The 25171-nt window shown below is 40.7% G+C and overlaps 2 protein-coding genes across 16 annotated transcripts in view; both read left to right on the forward strand.

Moving 5' to 3' along the window:
* Positions 1-11894, forward strand: part of LOC6737026 (bifunctional heparan sulfate N-deacetylase/N-sulfotransferase) — a 54040-nt gene extending 42146 nt beyond the window's left edge. The window contains exons 5-7 of the mRNA XM_016170949.3: positions 6352-8236; positions 9148-9500; positions 10509-11894. Coding sequence (XP_016030648.1) covers positions 6352-8236; positions 9148-9500; positions 10509-10611 — 2341 coding nt within the window. The 3' untranslated portion in view covers positions 10612-11894. The remainder of the gene's footprint in view (positions 1-6351; positions 8237-9147; positions 9501-10508) is intronic.
* A 601-nt stretch (positions 11895-12495) lies between these two features.
* LOC6737027 (calcium uniporter protein, mitochondrial) overlaps positions 12496-25171 on the forward strand; it is a 41955-nt gene continuing 29279 nt past the window's right edge. For 2 of the 15 annotated variants that reach the window (XM_044923007.1, XM_044923015.1), the window contains exons 1-5: positions 13088-13418; positions 13480-13742; positions 24492-24588; positions 24737-24970; positions 25022-25117. In XM_044923007.1, coding sequence (XP_044778942.1) covers positions 13629-13742; positions 24492-24588; positions 24737-24970; positions 25022-25117 — 541 coding nt within the window. In that variant the 5' untranslated portion in view covers positions 13088-13418; positions 13480-13628. The other 13 variants (XM_016170961.3, XM_044923016.1, XM_044923012.1 and 10 more) reach the window with 12 other exon arrangements.

The raw sequence follows: 25171 nt of genomic DNA on the forward strand, positions 1-25171 counted from the left end.
AGGCGGGTCATGTATATGCGAGCGTAATAGCTACTTAACCTTATTTTCAATTTTTGATTTGGGGAGTATGCTGGTGGTTAAGGGGAAGCCAAGCCAGGCGGCTGACTCGGAAAGTCAAGTCAGCAGTCAGCACACGGAAGTCATCAGCAGCCTTGTTATCATTTGAACCAAGGACCCCCGAAAGCAACCATCCTGATGGGTGGCCTAGTGTGGGTGTGTGTGTGAATAATGTAGCATGCTTCTGTGGTGGCCCAGCCCCAAAAACTGCGCTCATCCTTTCGCTTATTCCGGGGCGCTGATTGCGCCACTGGGAGCCCCAACTTTTAAAACGCGAAATGCCAAAAGGCGCATAACGACGAACGCCAGACCCAAAAACCCACTGCTCATCCCTTCCGCGACTGACGTCAATTCGCGCAGACACATGGCAAGCGCCATAAACAGCCACCACAATTGGAAGCTTGCCATGGGTAGAGCTGGTAGCTCTATGGAGAACTTGGCTAGAGGACTTGGCTCCCCTTTTGCCCGCTTTTCTCGATTTTGCCAGGCCAGGATCCTAGCTGCTCCTGCTGGCTTCTCCTGCGCTTGGCTCGTCATAATCACACCCTTTTCGCCAATGTTTACTTTAATAATGTCGCGGAAAATTTTTATTTTCAATTTTTCACAAGTCAATGGAGTTTAACCAGCCACCAGGCAGGCAGGCAGACTATCTGTTGTGCCACAGTGGGAATCAATGGGCTGTAAAATTATATAATTTCCTTGGCGGTTGGCTTTTCTTTTAGAAAATGTGCGCTACTAGATTTATTCGAGATAAATATGCAATTTTTGTGCGTATCTTTCTCTTATAAAATTCCATAATAAATCCACATTTTCATTTTAAATTTAAATCCACAATTGCAGCTTTAAATAACTCAGCCGCTTTGCTCAAGTTATCAAACTCAAATTTCACAACCCCTTTTAATAAATAACTTGACAAGTCAAGTCTTGAAATTCCATTTCCTTTCTAATTACAAATTCCACAAATACATGTTGTATTTTTCAAATCCCACAAATTGAATTGACGAATAATAACGTTTGTGTGGGGTCGTTCGAGTGCTAAGAGCTCTTTTTAAAAATTGAAAATTCCATTTCGTTTGCAATTAAAAATTCCACAAATCTGAATTTAATTTATAAGAATCGTTCCATTAAGATTTCATGAAAATGCTTTCCACTGTTTAGGCCACGACAATGGCCATACAATATAGTCGCCCTGCACACATATGTACATACATACGTACATATATGTTGCCATATGTGTATGGTCTTTATATTTTTTTTTCGCCCTTGTGTTTGTGCAGAAAATAGAGGGAAAAATATAAAAAAAAGAAGTATATTTTTGCTCTGGCGCTTGGCACGTGACGCGGCAGTTCGAGTTGTTGTTGTTGGATGCTGTGCACAGAGATTGTTCCCGCAACCTTTGACCCCCTGGAAACCCGGAGTAACCCACGCTCATGTTTTGTGTGACAAGTTGGCTTTTTGCTGTTGTTGTCGCTTGTTGTTATGCTGCTTTGCTCCTCAAACCATTCTCAACTTTTTTTTTTCAACAAATTGGTTATTTTATTGAATTACTCAAGCAGCAGGAGGTAGCCCCCGACTTTTCCCCCAAGAACCGTCATCGTCGTCTGGCTTGCGTGATTATATTGGCCTAAACAGAAGGGGGTTTCCCCAATCCTCCGCGCGACCCTCACAAGTCGCGACTTTAAGGACATTGCCTCTGCGTGTCTTCTGCTTTCTCTGTGAAATTTGCTCCTTTCTTTTTCATCGCTGTGTGTGTGACTTAAGTAGTTTCGCCGCGTATAATAAATTTTGTAGTTTAAACTCATTTATTGCCCTCGTCGAAAGGATGAAAGAATGGATTGCGCGCCGAGTGGGCGTGGAGGGCCTAACGATTCTGGCGACTCCTCCCAACCGATGCCATATAGAGTAATGGCCATTTGTTGTATAATTTTCACATTGTTTAGTGTCCCGAGCCAGAAGTAACTTCCGCCACTCGCACACAGTTACCTCCTCTTGGGTATTTTTATTTATGATATATAGATTACTCAGCGAGTTGCTAAAGCAACGGGCAAAGTGCTTTTTGCTTTTGCCCGGGGTAAATGCTTCCCATTTCAAGTAACTAGTAGAGGGGTGGGGTTGTATTGGTTGGGGTTAATTACGCTTGAAAATTATAGGCCACGGGGAAAATGTCTTAATATGCGAGGAATTTAATTGGAAATTCGCGTGTGGGTGGGGCGAACTTTAATCCTGCAGCGATTAAATCGAAAATCTGGTTGATTATTTAAATGTGAGCCACAACAATGTATGAACCTTTACATTATGGGTATTAAATTATTGCAAATATCATTTCAATTAAGTTGGTTTACATTTTATTTCGAGCTTACTGCTACTTATAAATTTAATTGTTTGAATTCAATTTCAAAGGATTTATTCAATATGCATTTACTGTGCACATCAGCTTTAAGTTCTATATTCACTTCAAGGCACGTAGTATACAATTTCCATTGTGAACGAACTTGGAAGGTTACAATTTTTCCCATTTCCGTGTCCGGCTGATGGAAATCAATCGCCTCCTACTCGCCTGCCGACTAATTGGCACACGTGTCTACCACAGCACATCTAATCAAGTAATCAGGTAGTCCATGGCCTCCACCGTGCTAATTGCATCATTACTCACAGCTAATAAGCTGAAACTTTGCCTCACGGGCCAACTTTTGCCATTGCCTACTTTTTGGGCCCTGACGGTCGAATGCCATGTGGTGGGCTCTTATGGCAGGGATCAATTCACCTAACTGGCCACAGAAACCAGCCGGCAAACCGCTTCAAACGGCCAAATAAATCCTACGGATTTTATTTGATTAAAGAAGGTGACTATCTATGTTGATCTTTGCCTTCGGTACATAGAAAGAAATCTACATTAGCATTTAAGCCATAATGAAATATATTAAAGCGTTCCTAAAATAGAATGTTATAATTAAAATTTATTTTGAAAGTCCCTTTTCCCGTTATATTCACAATAAAATCCATTTAAATTTTGTAAATTTATTCTTGTTTTCGCAAGGATTTCGTAGCCAGTGCCGGAATCTGTATTTGCGATTTGCCCTACAGCTTAATTTCCTGGCGCAAATATCAACAAGGCCAAGTGAGATGCGCCACCAAGATGAAACCGGCAGCCCCAAAGCGTTCTAATGAAATTACAACACAGCTGCTGGACTGCGGCGGCATTCGGGGGCATATAGCGGAATGTGGCAGCTCCTCGAGCGGAGTCGACACAAGACCCTGTAAGCCAAAGTGGCAGTGGGAAGTCAACTAAAACTAAGCTCATTTAATGCGTTGCATAAGCGACAAGCGCGAGTTGGCCAACAAACACAGCCAAACACCCACATTCAGTGCGCTAGGCAGGCAAACACACATACATAGATAGAGAGACAGACAAACAAACAGGCAACACCTACGAACCGGAAACGGAGGCAAGAAGAAGAACAGGGTTAAAGGAAAAAACAAGTACTAGCGCGCACGCCGGCATTTGCACTTTTACGTTTATCCCGAGGATAATTTAACACCCCATACAAATGCAAACAAATGAGCGCAAGCCCTCTAACACCCAACTTACTCACTCACACACACACACACACACGCGTATGCCTGGTGAAGGAAAAAACAACATTTATTTACTTGCAAGTAATACCCGGTAATGGGTTTTTAAAACAAATCCGCTGCGGGCCTGTAAATGAACTTCTCTCATTTTCCGTCTGGCAATTAAATTTCAAACATCAACATACACACAGCGACACATTCGCACCAAGGGAAAGTGTCATTATATAGTTAATTAAACAAACATTTTGTGCAGATAAAACGCTTTAATTAATGCTCTTACAGCACTCGAATAACCTAGCAGAAGTTCGCATTAAATCCACCCCGGCATCCCCGAAGCTCGCCAAACACCTGAAAAGTATGCAATGAAAATTCTTTTGGTGCCTCTGCGGCTCGTTTGTGCCATGTGCCATTTGACGTGGGTCGTTTTGGGCTGCTCGGTAGGTTTGCTGTTATCTTTGACAGTGGGTACATATTAGGGTTTCAAAATATGTAATCTGCCCGCTCTTGAATTAAAAGAATTTTAGAAGCACAGTTGGGCTTCTAAAACCAATTTGTCTGGTGTTTTCTACACAGAAAAACCTAATATGTTTTATACTAACAATATTTCATGATATTTTTACAAAATAATTTAACAGACCTTTTTCATGTTAGCTTGTTGGCTATTTTTATGCAATTCTCCAGGTCATCACGACTTCGGTGACGATCCTCGCATTTAATTCACCTCTTTATATTCCCATTCTTTTATGCGAATTTCGTCCTCGAGCCGTCGAGCTGGGCGCACGATTTTTCAATATCCGGGCGAAACATAAATGACCACTTTGATGGGCTTGCTGCAGAATCCCACCCTTCACTCCAAAATGGAGACCCCATGCCGGGTGACACATGGTCTCGTGTTGACGCGCCATAAAATATGCAATGCATGCAGTGTGTCAGCGTTTTAACCGCCCGACAGCCACCGCCGCCCAAAAATATCCAGCTCGCCGCCCCACCTGATTTTATTTTCCAACTCCCATAACTCAGCGGGTCGCAGGAGGACCAGGCCAAAAGTCATTTCGTTTTTTGTCAGGCCCATCGCACAAAACTATCAATAATACGCCACGCTCACGAGCAAGGACTCCCCATTCCACAGGATACATACAGATCTGTATATATAAACATATATATATATATATATCTACAATATACAGGGCGCAGTTTCGGCTCAGTGGAGCACCACATTCAGTCATATATAAACTGTTTTGCCTTATGACTTTTATATGCAGCCGAACGGTTGCGGGGGCAGTTGCAAATATTTTTAATATGCTTCGGCGAATGTGTGGCGGGTTAAACAACAACAAAAAGTAAAGCAATAAAAATGCTTACAATGGCTGCTCCATTGGGTTTTTTACGTTCCGTTTCGAAGTTTACGTGTACTGGCCCCTTAAATGGTGGAAACACCGCTTGGCATATTGAATAAAGTGGACAACATTTTGCCGAAGGATCGGATCACTGGGTTTTTTGGCTTTTGGGTCCGGGTTTGGGTTTTTGGCCTCGGTCACGAGCTTGGCTTGTTTAGCTTTAAAATCCACTAAATGGCCCGACTGGCTGCCTGGCCAACAGGATGTGGTAGATGGAGGATCCAGGATGCTGGTTGGCAGTGTATGCAGGATATACGCAAAACCAAAACCGACATTTGGTCCGTATATGCATATGCATTCGCCCACCGCCCAAAGTGAAATGCACAGAGACAGACATGAAATTCAATCAATTGGAAATTCCATATCAGTGAAAATATTTTAATATTTATGCAAAATATTTACGCACAGGCGAAGGGAACAATATGAGTAGTGGTAGTAGTAGTAGGGTAGATGGCAACGTTTAGCAGGTTTACTCAGCGAAAATAATAATATTGAAATTGATTTTATTCATAAGGACGTTGCATATTTATGCAACCGTGTTCAATGTAATTATGGCATTCGCTGTGTTTTTTCCAAGTGCTTTTCCTGGTTATGGAAATGGCAATGAATAACGAATGGCATACGTAAATACACATGTGTTATGCCTAACGAATGGAAATTAAGCAGTTAAAGCGTTCGCTGAGATTTATGCATATTTGTTCGCTTTCTTGGCAGAACCATCTAAGCTTATCTATTCTTCCAGCTAAAACAAACACGAGCTTATCGCATGCAACTCACGTTTGGGGTTTCGCAATTGCATTGCAATGTCACCCATTCTATATGGCTTGTCATAGCCAACCGCTTTTGACATCCGGCTGTCAAATGCAGCTCTCGCTGCACTATTCCAATCCAAGGAGGATTTCGTTTGTCTCATTTGCTCACACCCTCAATGAATGTCACATTTGACAAGCACTTTCTTTCTATCTCTATCTGCGCCGGAACTCTTTCTAACGCCATCTTTGTTTGCCATGTTGTTTCTGGTTTGACAGTTATGGCACACAGATATTTTCCATTGTGATATGCCATTTGTTGCAAGACCATTGGGTTGGCATAGAAAACTATTTGAGTAATGTTTTTTTTTCTCAGTTTTAAATTGCTTGCTAGAAGAGTCTTTATTGAAAAAATGGGTTTAGGATTAAAAAAGCCGATGATAATATTGTTATTATAATGAATATATTTTTAGCTGAAAATATTTGATAGTTATAATCCTCTTATTCATATTGGTTTTTAATTTAATATGTTCTTATTCACACATTCTTAAAATCCTATTTCCTCTTATTTGCAGATATAAAATCGAAGTGGCGGGCAAGAGTTTACCAGTTCTCACCAATCTCGACAAAGGTCGTTATGGCGTGATTGTGTTTGAGAACCTGGACAAATATCTCAATATGGACAAATGGAATCGAGAGCTGTTGGACAAATACTGCCGGGAGTACTCCGTGGGAATTGTGGGTTTCGTGAGTCCCAGTGAGGAGACTCTTGTCGGTGCCCAACTTCGGGACTTTCCGCTGTTTGTCAACACGAATCTGAGGTTGAGAGACGCCAGCTTGAATCCCTTGTCATCGGTGCTTCGATTAACACGAGCTGGTGAAACAGCTTGGGGAGCTCTGCCCGGAGATGATTGGGCGGTTTTCCAGCATAATCACAGTACCTATGAGCCAGTGGAGTGGGCGCAGAGAAACACTCAAGAGTATCCAGCGGATAGTGTGGGCCAGGTGCAACTACCTCTAACTACTGTCCTTCAAGATCGCGGACAGTTGGATGGCATACAAAGAGTGCTCTTCGGCAGCAGTTTGCGCTTTTGGCTTCATCGTTTGGTCTTCCTGGATGCTCTGAGCTATCTAAGTCATGGTCAACTTAGTCTGAATCTGGAGCGTATGATTCTAGTCGATATAGATGATATATTCGTGGGCGAGAAGGGCACCAGACTGAGACCAGATGATGTGAGAGCCCTAATAGCCACTCAGAAGAATATAGCAGCCATGGTTCCAGGCTTCCGGTTCAATCTGGGATTCTCGGGAAAATACTATCATCATGGCACGAGGGAAGAGAATCTTGGTGATGATTTCCTGCTGCAGAACATTCAAGAGTTCAACTGGTTCTCGCACATGTGGAAGCACCAGCAGCCCCATTTGTATGATAACCTAACCCTCCTGATGGCAGAAATGCACTTAAACTACGCCTTTGCTGTGGATCACAACATACCCACGGATTCGGGTTACTCCATATCACCGCATCATTCAGGCGTTTACCCCGCCCATGAGTTACTATATATGGCTTGGAAAAAGGTGTGGAACGTGAAGGTTACGTCCACGGAAGAGTATCCTCATTTGAGGCCAGCTCGATTGAGAAGAGGATTCATTCATCGCAACATAATGGTGTTGCCCAGGCAAACTTGTGGTCTATTCACCCACACCATGTACATCGATCGCTACCCGGGCGGTAGAGATAAACTAGATGAATCCATACAGGGTGGAGAACTCTTCCAGACCATTGTGTATAATCCCATCAACATCTTTATGACGCACATGTCCAACTATGGATCGGATCGTCTGGCTCTGTACACATTCCAATCGGTGATCAAGTTCCTGCAGTGCTGGACCAATCTTAAGTTGGCCTCAGCTCCGCCTGTTCAGCTGGCCGAGATGTATTTCCGGCTGCATCCCGAGGAGGTGGATCCCGTGTGGGGAAATCCCTGTGACGATGTGCGCCACAAGAAGATCTGGTCAAAGACCAAGAACTGCGATTCGCTGCCCAAGTTCCTGGTGATTGGACCGCAGAAAACGGGCACAACTGCATTGTACACATTCCTATCCATGCACGGCAGTATTGCGAGTAACATCGCTAGTCCGGAAACCTTTGAGGAGGTTCAGTTCTTCAACGGGAACAACTACTATCGTGGTCTGGACTGGTACATGGACTTCTTCCCATCGGAATCGCTGCCCAACACGAGTTCCCCGATGCCCACACAGTTGGGATCGCCACGCTTCATGTTCGAGAAAAGTGCTACCTATTTCGATGGGGAAGCTGTGCCCAAACGAAGTCATGCCCTGCTACCACATGCAAAAATAGTCACGATTCTGATATCACCTGCGAAGAGGGCCTACTCCTGGTACCAGCATCAGCGTTCCCACGGCGATGTTATAGCCAACAACTATAGTTTCTATCAGGTAAGTCAGTTTTACGAAGTAAAAATATGGATATATTATAAAAAGGCGAAAATTTTAGAGTACTTCAAAGTGCCAATCTGGGCAGCTTATTTCCCAGCATGTGTATTTGTTGGTTTTATTTTTACGTCCAATTTTCTGTAAGGCTTTAAGCCAACTCAATGGAAAACTATAATTAACTCGCCTCATTGCGTACTATGGAAATCAAATGGGGTGCCCCCTTGATTGATATACATTCGATATGAAGTGAAGCGAATACAAATTCCCCAAATTGCAATTTCTTATCTGGCACTGTGAGGGGAGTGAAATGAAAAGAAACATTTAAGCAAACAGGAAAATTCATTTGGGTTCACCTCAAAAGAAAATCGAGAAAAACAAAATAAATGTACGAAAATTCGGTTTTAATTCGAAACAACTTGTGGGACTTGCTCTGCTGCTCCATTGTGGCAATAAGGTGCCTCCACACATCCTGCAGCTTCTTTCGTTGATTCTTTGGCACATTTCATTTGAATTCCATGCCGGAAAATTTCTATTTGCACTCGAGTTTGTCCCACAACTAACACATGTCCGAATGCCTCAGATTGCTCCACCAGCTTGCTGTGACATGTGTCCAGGTCCGTGTCAAGGCACTCAGAACTCGTTCCTTTAATAGCATTTCTGCACTGTGAGGAAAGGGGTAAAAATCCACAGTACGAGAAAATGTAAAATATTCTAGAAATCTTATTATTTCATAAGTATCTTAAGGGTTTTCAAAGCTGCCTTGTTGTTTTATGTCCTTAAATACTACTACAATATGCAAGTTTGGAAACTGCGCCAATTTCTCAACATGCATATGAGCAATTGGGTGTTCATGCTTAGAAAGAACACTGATTTCACACCATTCCGCTTCTTTTCTCCCCCAACCACTTGAACAGGTCATAACGGCAAGTGACTCGGCACCGAGGGCACTGAAGGATCTGCGGAACCGGTGCCTAAATCCCGGCAAGTACGCCCAGCACTTGGAGCACTGGCTGGCCTACTATCCCGCCCAGCAGCTGCACATCATCGATGGCGAACAGTTGCGCCTGAATCCCATCGATGTGATGAACGAGCTGCAGCGCTTCCTCAAAATCCAGCCGCTGCTCGATTATTCAAATCACCTGCGATACGATGTGAAGAAGGGCTTCTACTGCCAGGCCGTCAGCGAGAAGCGCAATAAATGCCTCGGAAAGTCCAAGGGACGCCAGTATCCGGCGATGGATGAGCGCAGTGCCAAGCTGTTGCAGCGGTGAGTAAAATCGAATGTTGCCTCCATACCCTCCAAAAAAAAACCAAAAAAAAAGGGGGGCAAAAGGGACCTGAGAAAAGCCGGGAAAGGTGGGAAAATCATGAAAAGTTCGAGCCATCAGTCGTGTGGGCGGCGTTTTCGGTGTGAGTGATTTGGGACGACAGACAGGACGACGAAGGAGCCGCACACATCTCTTGCTGCTTTGAGTGAAGGATTAATGAACATATGTGGCCATGGGTTGTGGGGACAAAACTCCTCGCTTTTTCTTCGTGCGAAGGATATGTGTAGGTGTATGTGTATGTGTGTGTGTATGTGTGTGGCACTTTGCGGCCGCTAAAAGTGCACTTTGCTGTACTGCGATTTCGTCGGTATGCCAGCTGTTGTCAGTTGACAAGGAAAACGATTTGCCGCTCCGCATTTTTCTAGGCCAACAAACACACGGAAAGTACACAAACGGAAATGGAGATGGACAGATGGACTACTTTGTGAGGCATTCAACTGGAGTAAATGGGAAATATATCAGGGGAGTTGGAGTTGGCCAAATAAAAGTGCCTGTAAGCTGGGGAAATTTGTTTCCTGACGAGATTTCATGATGATGGTGGAGAAAAACGATTACGTTCGTGGATGTGGGTATAAAAAGGTTTAGTTCAGGGGCAGTGGAAAGGTTGCTTTTTACTTAAATTGTTATAATATTCTATTGGTTGCCAGATGTTTTGAGCTTAGTTCCTTAGATTGGTCCGAATTCCCGCAGACAAATCTCCTTTCAGCTCTGAGCAATCCAAGTGGTTCATAAAAACATCAAGAGCTGTGGGGGTAGACTGAAGTAAAATATTCAAAAACTTAGCCAGCAAAGAGGTGCTGCAAAAGATAAGCCCGTGTCGATCTGCATATTTGTTCTGTCTTTGAGGCGGGAAACCAGCGATTTGAAATTCTAATTTCGCGCCACCACTTTGGCTGCGTTCTTCCTGAAATTCTGATGGAATATTTCTATGTTTTCTTTTCTCGCAGATACTATCTCAATCACAATACGGCGCTGGTGAAGCTGCTCAAAAAACTGGGCTCGCGGCCAATACCGCAATGGCTCAAAGACGACCTGTCCACGGGAACGTGATAGCAGCTGTTTGGTGGAGGTGGAGGAGCAGGAGGTAGTGTCGGCTCCATAGGAGGCACTAAGTATCGCAAATTGCGGGCAAAACTCAGGAAACAGTTGCATTGGCTGCATGTGGCAGCCGAAAATGCGGAGAGCGCTCAGCGACGACGGCGTCACAACTGACAGGATGAAAATTTGACGGAATTGCGATGGAAAATCTATCACACTCGTTTCCAGTTTTCACTTTTGGCAAGCTTCTGCAAATAGAAATTTAAAGTTAATTGAAAGTTAAGTTCTAAAGTTATTCTAATGCGATTCTAAGTTAAAAAGTTCATGTTTTAAGTTGTTAGTTTTCTTATTCAAGTCAACCCTGTTTTCTATTTCCAATCAAAGATGCATTTTTTTCGTATTGAGGCATAAATTTTATATTCTCAGTGTAGCTTTTGCAGACTCTTGTCAAAAGTAAAAAAACAGAAAAGGACCGGCTTAAAAACAGCTTAAAAAAAGCAGCTACCGTAGAAAAAAGATAAATTAAGATGAAAAAAATAACATAATTAGTCGCTTTTAACATGCATAAATCTTTTTTGTTTGTTGCTATTGCAGCTAATTAATGTCACTGCAGTTGTCAGCTAAAGTTGTACAGTGTATGAGTGCGTATCTGTGTGAATTTATCTGCGGACATTGTGTAAATAGGCATGAGTGTGTGTGTGTGTGCTTGCGCATTATAAATTATCATAAATAATATCATGAGGCATCATGAATAAATGCATAAATGCGCTTTGTTAGTTGTTTAATGTTTATTAGTTGGCAATGGCGAATTAAGCGCCTAATTGAGTTTACGCATAATCCAGCACTTTCGTTATTACTATTACCTCAGACACCGATTCAGCTCTCCGCATCCTAAAGACTCGATCAAATAACTTTTGACAACTCCAAAATACATAACTATGTAAAACTATTCACACGGCAGCCACAGAAACATCTGTGTACCTTAAGCATTTCAAATCCATGCCACAACTGTGACTTTGTTCCAGCAGTTAACGAGTGCTAGTTCGTTAAGCATAAGGCTGCCTCTATCCCCTAAGTGTATTATAGATGTTTTTAGCCTAAGCATAGTGAGTAGACTTAAAATGCGCTTGTCACAGGCCTCGATGTAAAAGTGTAAAACTCTAGTTGTATTTTTAACGCAGCACTAAGCAAAGCTCTATTGTATAGTTGGATATATGCGTAAATGTATGAGGACTAGTTCAAGTTTAGATTGGTAATGCGACAATAATAAAAGCGAAATTATTGCAAGTGTAAAATTGATGCGAATTATTTATTCATTGGCGCGTTTCAGCGGGAAATTTGAAAAGTAGGTTTACTTTTGTTCTAAACATACTTTTTCAATCACAAATCGGTTAAAAAGTCGAGACAAGAACCTAAACAATGTGCTAAAACCAAGTAAGCATGGCCAGCTAAGACACTCACCATTACCGAGGGCACCATCCACATTCATCGAGTTCAGGAACCAAAATGAATGAGTATTCGCTAAGAGCGAGAGATAAGAAATGGTGTATTTTTATCGAATAAACGTGTGTGGAAATCGAAATGGCAACGTCTGCATTTGACCCGAAAATACGTTATTTTCAAAAAGTAAACATTAATAAAAAAATAAAAAATTATAAGTAAAAGTAGTGAAAATTCATCTGATGGACAAACACAATTACATTTATTTTAAAATGCCGCGATGGCACATTACAAAATATAAATAAATGAACAACAATTTAAAAAAAAACACTCCTTGTGTACAAACACATTTAATATTTGAAATAGGTATTTTGGCGCCACCTACATTAGTGAAAACAGTGATATCACAGCAGGGTAATCGATAGGTGCTGGGTGCGCACCGATAGTATCGATTAGCCATAGCTTTTCGTTCGCAGCTTCGGTTAGTTCATTTCTGTAGTTCGTTCGTGTCGGTTGTGGGAGTTGATGTTTTCTAATTTTATTGACAACTTTGAATATTAGCATTCAAATACGCGCAATTTCGGTGTATATTTTAGATTAAATAAATTTATTTATATAAGAAAACAACGGTATATATGGTTGGCGCGTCGGGTTCAAATCGGAACCGCAAGCTATGTTTAAATATCAACTAGATAAGCTATAGAACGATAAAAGTAGCACGTGCTAACAGGTACTCGGCCACAAACGGCAGTTGCAAAAAGAGTTAATTATTAATAATAATATCGCGTGTTCCCACAGCCGGCTTTAAATAAAAAGTCGTGGGCGAAGAGAGTGCAAAGAGAGCGAAAGAGAGAGTGCCGTGCGGAGAAAGGTCCACTAAAACGGCGCGTTCTTAATAATTAAATTCCCAGAATATATATCTTTCCACATATGTATATATAATTCTATTCCGAGTGCTAATCGCTGGGTTTTTTGCCCTATGTGCCGCGCATGAAAAGTTAAAGAAGATTCGCTTGGTAAAACCGGTAATTCTCTTCGCCCCCATCTCTCAGAAAATTCTCCGTTCTCCTTTTTGGCGCCCGTTCTTGGTTGTTTTTGTTGTTGCTTGCGGCTTGTTGCATTTTCCCTGTCACAACTTCTAGACTTTGTTTAAATAGTCAAAATTTAACGTAATCATATGAAAATGTTAGGTGAAAGTGAAATTCGTATTGGTCGATTTTGTTTATTTATCGTGGGAGCTATCTATTCGAGCCTATCGGAATATTCTAACGGTGCCTTTGAAATCCACGACGATGAAAGAGGCTTCGCTGAAGTTTCCGGTTCGAATAAATAATACCCGTTTCGCACATTGTCGTTTAAAATTGGATTTTGGCTGAAAGGTAGTGCCAAGCCTCTTAGTGTACTTGTATTTCTTATTTATTATCTAACTCAAACAACAAGTTGGGCGCCGAATTGCAACATTACTCATTATTTACCCCCCATAACCGGTGTTATCGTGATTTACAATAAAAATAAAGAGGAGTTAATCAGTGCTGTGGTGTAGTGTTCAATCCAGCCGTACAACCAGTTCCTGTTAAGCGAGCCGCATCATGTCCAGAAATAGGGCTGCCATGGTCAGCGCCTTTCGGCTCTTCCTGCGACCAGCGACCACCACCCATAGAAGTCTCGCCCTGCGTTTGGCCCCCGGCACCACCTTCGCCCTGGTGAGTGCTACATACAAAGTACCTACGCACATACTCGTACATTGTTCAGTAAAACTATCTGGTGAAGTCGCGCTCCGGGGGAGCAGCTGTTTGCCAGCGTATCGGATCTATAAAAATACACGCACTTGCTTCTCGAATGTGAATAAGCGCATGCTAACAGCAAGGGGTAGCATTATAGTATTAAGAAATGAGCCATTCCACGATAGGTTTATGACAACTTCCTGAAAAGTTATGTAGGTCAGTTTTTAAAGCTTTCTATCACTTTACAAATACCAGCCAAAGTTTATGTCTTATTTAAAATATAGATTTATTTTAGAAACTTCCATTTTATAAAAAAAACACATATTTTAGATAAAGTTGGTATAGACGAATAGTATTCTCAAAGTTTTAGAACTGCTATTCTCTTGGGCACCACTGTCTGCACACAAATGTAGCTCTGCACAGTCATACTTATATAGAAATGTCTTGTCCTCTGCTGCGCTGGGCATATTTTCTGTTTCGAATTTTTAAAATTTATGCAAAGAACCAGTCCGAAAATACAAAATAAGCTTACATACACACATATCCACATGTCATATGTACATATGATTCTCATTCTGTTTCTCTTTCGTTCACTTTCCCCCCTTTTCTTTTGCTAACTTCATTTGGAGTTCTGCTCTCTCTCCCCGGCATTTTTCTCTCTCCATTTCGACTTGTTGTTGTTTTTGCACCTGCGCGAAAAGGCCAAGGCAATAACAACAAAACAGCTGTCAGAAATGTTTATCATCACATGACATGTACTTGGGGGCGGGCAGGTGAAGAGGGAGGGGCGCTGATAGATGAGCGATTGAGGTAATTTTTTTCGGAGAGAGAAGTTTGGAACAATTTGCACCCGCTATGGCATCCCAATGCCCGCAAAACTGTGGGTCATTGATTTAATTATTGTGGGTGAGTCATATTTTTTGATGCTGCCACTGATTTTTTTTGCCTAACAATTATAAACGCTAATGCTTATCAGTTTACATTTCAAGCTAAAGTAAGTGAGTCAGCGAAAGCATTTGAAATAAGAGTACAATCCGAGCACAGTAAAACTCGATAATGGAGAATATTTGATAAGCCTCAAAAAATGTCAAATTTAATCGAAAAACTAAATCATAATTTAAACTTTTATAAGTGCAAATTGAATGAAATTTAAGATGCTTAGATTTCAAAAAGTTCTTCACCAAATTTATTTTCCTGATTGGAGCTTCACTGTACCAAAAAGGCTCATTCAACCGGCTTGTATTGTGTGCTAGTATAGTATTTCTTTTATGACAAACTCGATTTGCATACGAAATGATTAAATACGCCGTTATTTGCTCAGCGCAAACGAGCGGCTTCGAGCTTTTTTGTTTGTGAAGAGAGCGGGACAAACAAAAGCCAGTGTTGATGACATTGGGCGAAAAGGGGGCGAGATACTTTGTACCTAGATTATTTTCTTTTAGCAGGTTATTTGCTCGACTTTTTGTGCCCACAAGTGTCTATCTCAATTTGCATTCTGTTTTTCGAGCTTTTCCCAGCTGATTAAAGCAAATAGAAGCGATGACAAAAACGACATCATTGATTGTCAAGCTCAAAAGTCTGGCAAACTTCTTGACCCGGATTTCCGGTTTTGGCATCTTAACCTGTCATAGTGTCTCCGCATCACGCTCCACTTAGTTTACTTGAAATCTCTGGGCGTACGCGAAAAAATAAATAAAATCCAGAGGATTTGTAGAATTTTTGGGGGAACTCCCGTGCAGTTTTTTCAATGTTTTCGTAGGGCACAAAAACTTTTATTGGCGCCATTTGGTCTGCCCCAAAATACACACGCACACACAGGCAGGCACACGGACTCACAGACACAGAACGTGTGCTCTTACATCTTCCCATCCTTTTCTTCCCCTCCTACGGCTGTCTCTTTCCGACAATTTCACTACAATGGGATTTTTGGCTTGCCCTCGAATTTCGGCTTTTTTGCATTGTGTGTTGCCATTTGTTTTGCTATCGTCCTGTTTCCTGGGGCGTGGCACACACACACAAATATATATGTGTGTGTGTGTTCGTGTATATGTGAAACACCGAAAGCTGGAATTCTAGTAAACCCCCCTATTGTTTCTGAAATATGGCGAAAATATAATGCTAACCAATTATACAATTATATTTCCCACTCGAAAGTTTTTCCACAAATTGTTTCAGCATAAAGTTTTTCATGAAGAAAAAGTTTTGCATGAAACATTAATGGAATAGTTTTCCGCGTAAAAAAAATAATTTTTTGAAGACGGCTATCATCACTTCAGTTGCGGTTTAAAATTGTTTGATTTCTTATTCATAAAATGCTGATTGATAATCCGACTCTCATACCTTATGAGGTCCTATTGTTCTAACCACATCTGTACGTTACTGAGAATTTTCTGTGCCGGTGAACAATTATTTTCCGACAGATGCAACGCTTGCGATGGGCGATCAATTGATATTTGATTAAATACACGAGTGCCATGATTCAGGCTTTGGACCCGGCTTTATTTGTGCATCTCTGTGTGTGTGCAAACACAGACATACAGACATACATAAATAAAGCCCGATGGTGGGGCAAACAAAAACAAGGCGGTACTTATGCAAATGGAATTCATCATATCCAAAGCAAACCTCCGCTGGTTGCACATAATGCAGCCAGAGGTCAGGAGCTTAAAGCCAGGGCTTATAGTCGTCGTTTTGGGTATATGGTGACTTTTACGAAGTCTGCTCATTAAATCAGGCTTAGTAAGTGATACTTAAAATGCACTTTGCAATAGTGCAAATTTTTTCTACTTTTTTTGCGCACAGTTTTCATGATTTATATGGTTGTTTTAAGGCTCAAAATACATTCAACTGAAATCAGTTTCAACTTTTCCATTTGAAGTAAACAACCTTGATTGCAATTCATATCACGTTTGCCAAATCGGATTAAAACTAACTTAATTTAAGTTTTATCACAAATTCAGTTCAAGTTGAATGCCACATTTTAAAGATTACACAAAGTATTATCTTACTTCGCCTAATGGTTGTTAGTGCCCTCCTCCGCGCTTCTCATACATTCTAGCTCAAGAGTACTTCTGTTCCTAAGATTTTTAATCATCTTAAGACCTGCTCAACCCTAATCGCAAGTTTTACCGGCTTATTTCCAGCAAAGTCAAAGTTCCGCCAAGTTTTTTTTTTGCCGGCTGTCAGGGCCCAGAAAAGCACTTAACTTATCAGCACTTATTTCCCGCCTTACGCTAATCTCCTTCTTAAATACTATCAACTATTGTTTGATCAGCAAGTTTCTGTGGCTCTCACCTTAAAGTCACCAAAAAGCATTCGACTTAACTCGTACACAGGCAACCAAGCCGCAGAAAATCCGCATATTATAGGAACGGCATTGGTAACACCCACTCCGTTCCCCATATTATCCTTCCCCACAGGGCTTTTCCTTGCAAACTTGTGCACGTTTTCGCACATTTATCAGCGCTGCAAAATCTTTGCTTAGCTATCAGGGAAAAACGAAAAGCAAATTTTCCCCACCAGACGTTGCAAAAATATTTGCATACATATATATGCAGTAAGTGCACTCTAAATGAGAATACTCGCGGAAGTCGTCCCTTCCGAGGATTATACGCGTAATTAATGCTATCGTAAACGACGGAGGCAGTATGTCACAAATTAGAAAGACCTCATTAGGGCTGATGCTGTCGCTTCATCAGCAGAACTTAAAGTTATGCTTTCCAAATTGCCAGCATAACTTGGCCATAATGTTGTGTAGCCGACAAATAGCTAACAGAGCGAATATCTTTTCCTTACAATAAACGTGCACTTACAGAAATTTTTAAAGGGAACCCATAAATACAGGTTGAATAAATTAACTCTTACAAACTTTTAAAGTAGAAAACATTTTTTGTGGTGATGAAGAGAATGTAAAATTGAAATTTTAGCAATATATTTTTATTGCGGTCGTTTAAACTTTTTCTACATATTTAATAATAAAAATTATGTGGTATACAAAATTTTAAAAACTGAAATCAGTAATCTAAGCAAAGCGTAGGTCTTTCATTCCATAATGAAATTTCTTAAAGATAGTTCCTAATATATTATATGGTATAAATGGATCCTACATATGCTTTATAAGTGTATTCATGTTGATGTTTGTCTTTTCCAATCTCCATAGTAATATAACTTCTGGCAACTTAGCCTTTGCGTGATGTGGCCATTGCTCCTGCACTTGACTTCTGCTGTCGACAAGGGCGGCGTTTACCCTACCCTACCCCACATATAAACCCCCACATGAACCCACATATAGGCCCCCCATTAAAACCCCCTATTCCGTTGGGCCCCCCAACTTGTCGGCTTGAACGTTCGCTTTGATGTTTATCTAATGACTCTGCACCGAGTATCTGATAGATACAAGTGGCCAAAAGCCCTCTGTGTATCTTTCCCCTTTCGCCGAGCCCTTGTAATCCAATCTGCGAAACTATTCACAGTTTAAGTTAAACTGTAAGCGCCAGCAAAGAATCCAGTTCACATTCACCTCGATGTACGTTATCAATTTGTGGCATTTCGGTGATAGTACTTATCAGCCCTCGCTGTGTACATAAAAGTGCTCAATTTAAAATACATACATCACTTGGCGAGGCTACGCGACCAGAAATCTGTTTAAATAAATTATTTGCTCAATTCATAAAATCAACCCAATTCAATTTAAACCATTCAGGGGGAGATCCCCCATGGCGATTGACCTGCGCCATAAAATATTTCAATGTTGTCAGCATAATTCTGTGAAGCGCCACTCTTGTATACACTTTTTTCTTGTGGTGCATTGATTTAAATTCAGTGTATTGACTACCAAGCGCGTTGGCCAAACAGCGCCAAGTGGCTGCTAATTTATTTAGTAAATATTTGTGGCTTTGGCCACTTGCAGAACTCTATCGCTGTCCCAATCTCTGAATAAATTCTAGCCAATTTAAAGCCCAAACAAAGAGGGGAATAGGCAGCCCACTCGGAGCGAACCGCATAAAAGGTTCGTTATTAATTCAGGCCACATCGCAGGCTTCTTTGGGTGAGTTTTGGTCCCAGGTTCCCAGGTTTCCGAGTTCCTCGACTGGAGGAGGACTCCAATGTCAGCTGCTGTTGTTGTCGTCGTCGCTTCCCTCGGTTTTGAAGGCGAAAATTCTCCTATTATATGCAAATTTTCGTTGCGAGCTAGACTCAAAAATGAGCTACATAAATTTACTTTGCTTTTCCTACTCTCGGGAAGGGCTTCCATAATATCCACTTAAGTTTGTCATATGGATGGAAAGTAGCAATTCAACCAAACAAACAACAAATACGAGCATTAAATTATGTTAATATGGTGCTTTTGTTTTAAATGTATTCTTACTAGGTTCATTAAAAACAATTGGTAATGCATATTAAAATCCACAGCTTTAAAGTAACAATTAAAAGCACAATGTAGCCTGTTCTCTAAAAAGGACATTGAATACCAGCAGCAGAGTCCTTATATAGTACTCGTTTTTGTTGTCACCATTCTAGTTTATTTTAGCCATAAAAAAGGGACTGCATAATGTTGTTTTCATGCGGTTTTCCCTAAATGGAGCACTCAACATGCGGCTGGGTTTTTGTTGCCGCTTTTTTCTCGCCTACTAATTACAATGGGATGTGGCCTCGGGTCCTTTCTGATAAGCATTGGGGCGTGGCCCGCAGCCTGCCACTTTTTCACTGAGACCTATTTTATCGTCTCTTCTGAGTGTTAATTGTATTAAAATTAAAATGAAAATTACTTGCGCAAGGTCGTGTCCTGAAAATTGCTCATGCACATGGCCAAGATATTTTCAAAGAAAGCACACACAGCCTTTGGGAGAGAAAGTGTAAGAGGTCCTTTGAAGGCACATATTTTTTTGGAGCAACTCTCGCAAACGTTGGCAGCTGAATATTTTCTGCAAAAAAGGGAAATTCGTATGCAAGAAAGTAATATTTTCCTCAGAGGAACACGTTTACTCTGTGTACTTTTGTTGGACAACTCAAAGTGTAGTGAAGCCTGAGAGTGCCAAGATGGAAACCGTAGTCACTAATTAAAGCCGAGCAGCTCCTACATTCTTCTACATTGGCCTGCGGCTTAATGAGCCATTATTTTGAGTGAGTAATGCAATTACTGAGTTGGTTTTTATGTGTGTCCTGGCCCCCGACGGATCCTGATTCCAGGATATGGGTATGTACTTAAACCCACAAGTTTATGGTTTCCGGTTTCGTTTCTTTGAGCTCTGAATTGACTTTTTGTGCTTCAATTTGTTGCAGGTTTTTTCCACAGTTCTTGCCACTTTGGGTCCATGTACATCGCTCTATCGTGTGCATTATTTACTGATGGCAGTCTGTTACCTGGGGGCAGCCCACAGACTCTATGAATATGGAATATCTGTAATTGAAATGCGCTTGGACAACTTGGGGGTTGAATAAGGGTAAAACACGGCGACCAGGGTGTGAATGTGTGACTGTGCAATCCTTGTGGGATTTTCGCACACCACCACCTTCTTGCCTTTTCCAATTACAATTAAAGCTTAATTAACTCGAATTTTATTTTAGCCTTTGCATTATTAATTAGCCGGCGGCGAGTGACATGCATGTCCTTCTCTACTTACAACATTTACCTAATTCCCTTGTAATTGAATCCTATAAATGAAATGCAATTCATTTATTTTCTTCTGGCGAATTTCCATTAACAAAATTGGCTGAATAAACAAACAGACCGTGGGGCAAACTGACGTATACGCAATTTAAATGAATTTTACTAGAAGGCCACAGCAATTCCCAAAGCTTGCGTTTAAACTGAAGTAAAACGCTTACAAATGAGCACATAAAACTCACTTTTGGCCAACTCTTAGGGGAGAGGATGGGTGAACTTCAGATGTTACGGCCTACATAAGCAGGCATTCGAGAAATGTTTGGGCAAATGCGAAAACTTTGCCTCTGACACACACAATTCGTTTTCTGTATGTTTTTACTGCCTCATTCTGGCCATATTAGATATTACTGTCTAACAGCCATATGTCCGCTTTTAACCAAATTTTCTTTGGCTATCTGTGAACTGTGAGGGCGGCGACAAAATTCTGGCCGCGTTTTGCACTCTTTCAAGAGAAATAAAAAGATATCTATTTCCATTTCATGGTTGTGTATTTCGGTATCTATTGGATGTGTATGTTTATCACTTTGTGTATGCCGCGCACACTAATTTTAGTCCGTCTGGCTTGTCTCTGCCATTTTTCTCTCTCTGTATCTGATGATTTTTGATAGTCAACGTCAGAATGTGTGCGCTTGTTTATCTATTTTTCTCTGCTTTTTCTCAGCGAAATATTTACTTGCAGAAAATCTTTACTGGCAAATCTATTCACTGTGTGCGCCTGTGAAAAACAAAACCGACAAATTTGCCCGCCTGCTGTGAACCGAACATGTGTCTAATTTATTAGCTTTCTCTCCGCCTGCGTCTCCATTTAATATATTTATAGAAATATGTTATATCGACGTGGCTTGAGATTTCGTCGAGATGTTACGGGGATCTTTCCTTAAGCCTTATCCTCTTCTCGCCTCCATCCTTCGATGTCGTTGCACTAATCTCATTTTCTCGGTGATTTGCTCACTCATATAATATTTTTATGATTCATTGCCAGCAGCTTGGATTCCAATATAACAAATTGCTTTGCTTTTACGAGCTATAAAATTATATCTGTGCGCGAAACTTCAATTGCATTTCCACCGGTCGGTCACACAAATTGCTTTGATGGGGATTCATTATTCCATTTGGCCCACAACTTAACGAGCTCATTCAGAGACAATCAAACGTATAAAGAACAATATGCCCGGCGCCGTGTTATTCTTGGCTAGAAGCCCAGGAATGTGCCACTTGACACGCGACTTTGTTGGCCAAGAACAAAGGGCTAAAAAGGCGAGTGGTTGTCTAGGGCTTCTCCTGTCTTGGAAGTTTTTAGCTAGCATGACTTCCTCAACCGGGAAGTTTCCATGCAGAATTCCTTGTGACGGGGCTCTTAACATTTAATTTCAATCAATTTAGAAATTCGCTGAGGAGTTTTGCAAAGTTCTTTGTACTTTATCAATGAACGCCTCATTTTCTAAAATATTAAAAGACCAACTTAGAAAGCAATGATAATTCTGGGAAGATTTAGATGGTTAGGTTGTTTCAATTATATCTGCAAGACTTTTGAAGCTTTTTATTAAATGGTCGCTTGTTACTGAAATACAAATTTAATTTCCATTAACTTAAAGCTTCGTTTTAAGGGACTTAGCTTGCTTTAAAAAATGAATAGTAATGTGGAAAATTCAAGAGATGGCCCCTAAAAGTTGAGAGAAATGAAATTGCTATGCAAATTACACGAACCACTGTAATTTTATTTTTATCTCTAACGTTTGCAGACTTTTGTTTGACTTTTTTTGTTGTGTTTCGCAGACGGAAAAGATTTGAGGAACCCAGAGACATCCACTCGGCTCGCTTTGTTTATTGTTATGACCCAGGGCCTCCACTTATTTGCCTCTTTCAGAGAGCCTTTTTGTCCTGTCTCCTTGTTTATCCTGGCGTGTCCTGTGTGCTGACTTGTTTTTCTTTTGACTTAGACCAGGACATCGCCGCACGTGGTCACATTGTCGGGCTCATTAAGAGACAATTGCTGCAACATGTCGCAGACTGAGGCCAATGATGTTGATGTTTACGTACGAGTATCCAACAATTTTTTAAAGCTGCCCCACAAGGCAAATTAACTTGAAATGATTCGCCTTCAGTTGCGGTCACAAGTTTCTGGTTATCATTTTCCCGGGAAAAACAGCAGGTGTAATTTATGAAATTACATTTTCATTTTTATCTCGGAGAAAAGCTGAACTAAGCTGAGCTGCGATTTCAATTTATTCGGATGATCGTAAAAACTTTTTGCCACCAGTATAAGAAAAGTGGCATACCATCCGGCTGGAGCTTGGATTTCTCTGGCTGTCGGAGCTTGTTAAATTTATGTGCCGCCTAATGTTTCATTTGGTTCGGTGCAAACGCCTGTGGGGCAACTTTTTAACATTTGATGCTGGCTGACAGCTCATCGGGGGTCATAACTTTAACTTTTGCCCCGGTTGCGCCATTGCCCCAGCATCCAGACGTCCTGGGGGGGGGGGGTAAAACTCTGACCAACTGTCAGAGATGTACCATTGTCATTTGGCCAAGCAAAAGTCCATCAATAATGCGCGCCAACAAATCACCAAAGTTTCTGCGGAAAAACAGCTAACAAAATTTGATCTAGGGACTGCATGGGCGTGTTTTGAAAATTTATTTGCCATTTAAATTTCAATTACTCGTGGGAAACATTTGATTTTGCAACATTTTTCACTACGCATTCGAGAGGGCCTGAATTATTGAAGCGCCTGATTGGAGTGGAGCGTGAAATCCAATCAGTAAAAGTTAAAATCGGCGCACAACACGTGCATACCACATGAGAAAATCCGCAATTCCCAACTCGGGTCTAAAAGTTATGCATAAATGTTTCTGCTCCAATGCAAACACACACACTTTGACAGCTGCACCTAAAATTATGCAATGTTATTTTATATTTTGAAGCAGTAGCTTAAAGTGCGAGGGTTGATACTAAATTAAAGGGAAAATTCAAGAACTTTACTCTGATTTTTATAATAGTGCAAAAACTAATATATTTATAAGTATGTTTTATTAGTTTTTCCGTTGAAGGTGTAAAGCTCGCAGTGTTTCAACTTTTAAATCTACCCAAACACCTGACTTGCTTAGTTGGTAAAATGACACAGTAAACGGTTTCGGTTTCGATTTCCTTTGCCCATTTGTGTCCTCCCTGGAGTGTTTGAATGTGTTGGTGCGTGTGTGATTACTCATACGCAATGTTGCCGGCAGAAGGAAGGAGTACAAAAAAGTTGTAAAAGAAAAGTGCCAGACGAAGACCATGTTGTGGGTTAAAGCCACACAAACTCACGCACATCCATGCGGTCCTTACAATAACTGTATTTACGCATCCCATATTCCTTTGCCCCATTTCCTTTTCCGGTTTTTTTTTTGTTTTGAGTGCCAGTTCGTTGTCGTTTTCGTCGTTCGTTATGGGGAGCACGTGATTTCACTTGGGAGCATTTTAACTTAATTAGGTTCGGCTGGAACATGCAAGGAATGCCAGTTCTAAAATGTAAAGGACGTGTAGCTACTGAATATATAAAGAAATTTTCAAAGTAAACCAGGGTGAACTTTAGAGCTGACAAATTCTTCTATACTGAACTATGAATGATAGTTGGATTTTTAATATATGGAATAATTTTAATAATATTTTTAAAAGTATCTTTTATTTCATAGCGATTCCGTGCTAACTTTATTACTCATACGTACTGTGTTCCCAAATAAATTTAAAATAAACGTAAGCTTACCCTTAGGTATATTTGCTTAGAACTCGCAGTCTTAGTAATAATATCCTTTTTCTTTTAAATTTGAGTAGGCTTATCATTTACCAATTAAATTTAAAATAAACGAAGGCTTACCCTTAAGTATATTTCCTTAGAAGCACTCGCAAGAGATTCGTAGTAATATCCTTATACTTTTGGAATGGAGTAGGCTTAAAATGTATATCTATATTCCAGCACATTTTTCGAGTAGCAAGATGTAAGGCCAATTTAAGCCGCAACCAATAATGCGAAATGGAGTCATTAATGTTAATTTGCAAACATTTTCTCCTCCTTACCCCACAGCACTTACGGCCATGTCATGAGCTCCAGCAGCACAGAAGCTTCGCATCCACGACGGAGGATGGCGAAACGGACAAGCATAAAAAACCGACGACGGGAGGTGAGTGGGAATTTGGAATGGAATTGGATGGAGATATTTACCTTGCAGATATTTTGTAAATATTTTCGTTTAGTTCGAGATAACTGATTGGATTTGACAACTTTGTGGGAGGGTGTTAATGTAAGCTTATCAATCATCCCAATCGCAGGTCACAGTTCGAGTCAGCATGTGGACGAGCATGCAGGATGTGAAGATAAAATAAGAGAAAAGAAATCGAAATCCAATCAATGTTTAGTTAAGTATCGAAAAGGGGATCCGGGAACTGAGAAAGGTACCAATCCCTGCAGAGCTCAAGAATTTAAAGAATCAAATTCGGTCCCTGTCACTCTTAAAAAATTTAGAAAGCTGTCACAAGTCACAAAACGAAAGAAGTCAGACTTTTGTAAGTTTATCATGACTACAAGAATTTTAATTTTAATATATATTTTCTAAGATCAAGTTCAATCACTCAAGAAGAGAATCAAGAATAGGAAAAGAAAGAAGAAATTGATACTAAATAGAAAGAAAATGAAAAAAAAAACCTGTAATGGTAAGACATTAAAATTTTTGGAAGATTTCTTAATTGACTAAACGGATGAAGTAC

The sequence above is a fragment of the Drosophila simulans genome, chromosome 3L (genome assembly GCF_016746395.2).
Source record: "Drosophila simulans strain w501 chromosome 3L, Prin_Dsim_3.1, whole genome shotgun sequence".
Classification (NCBI taxonomy): domain Eukaryota; kingdom Metazoa; phylum Arthropoda; class Insecta; order Diptera; family Drosophilidae; genus Drosophila; species Drosophila simulans.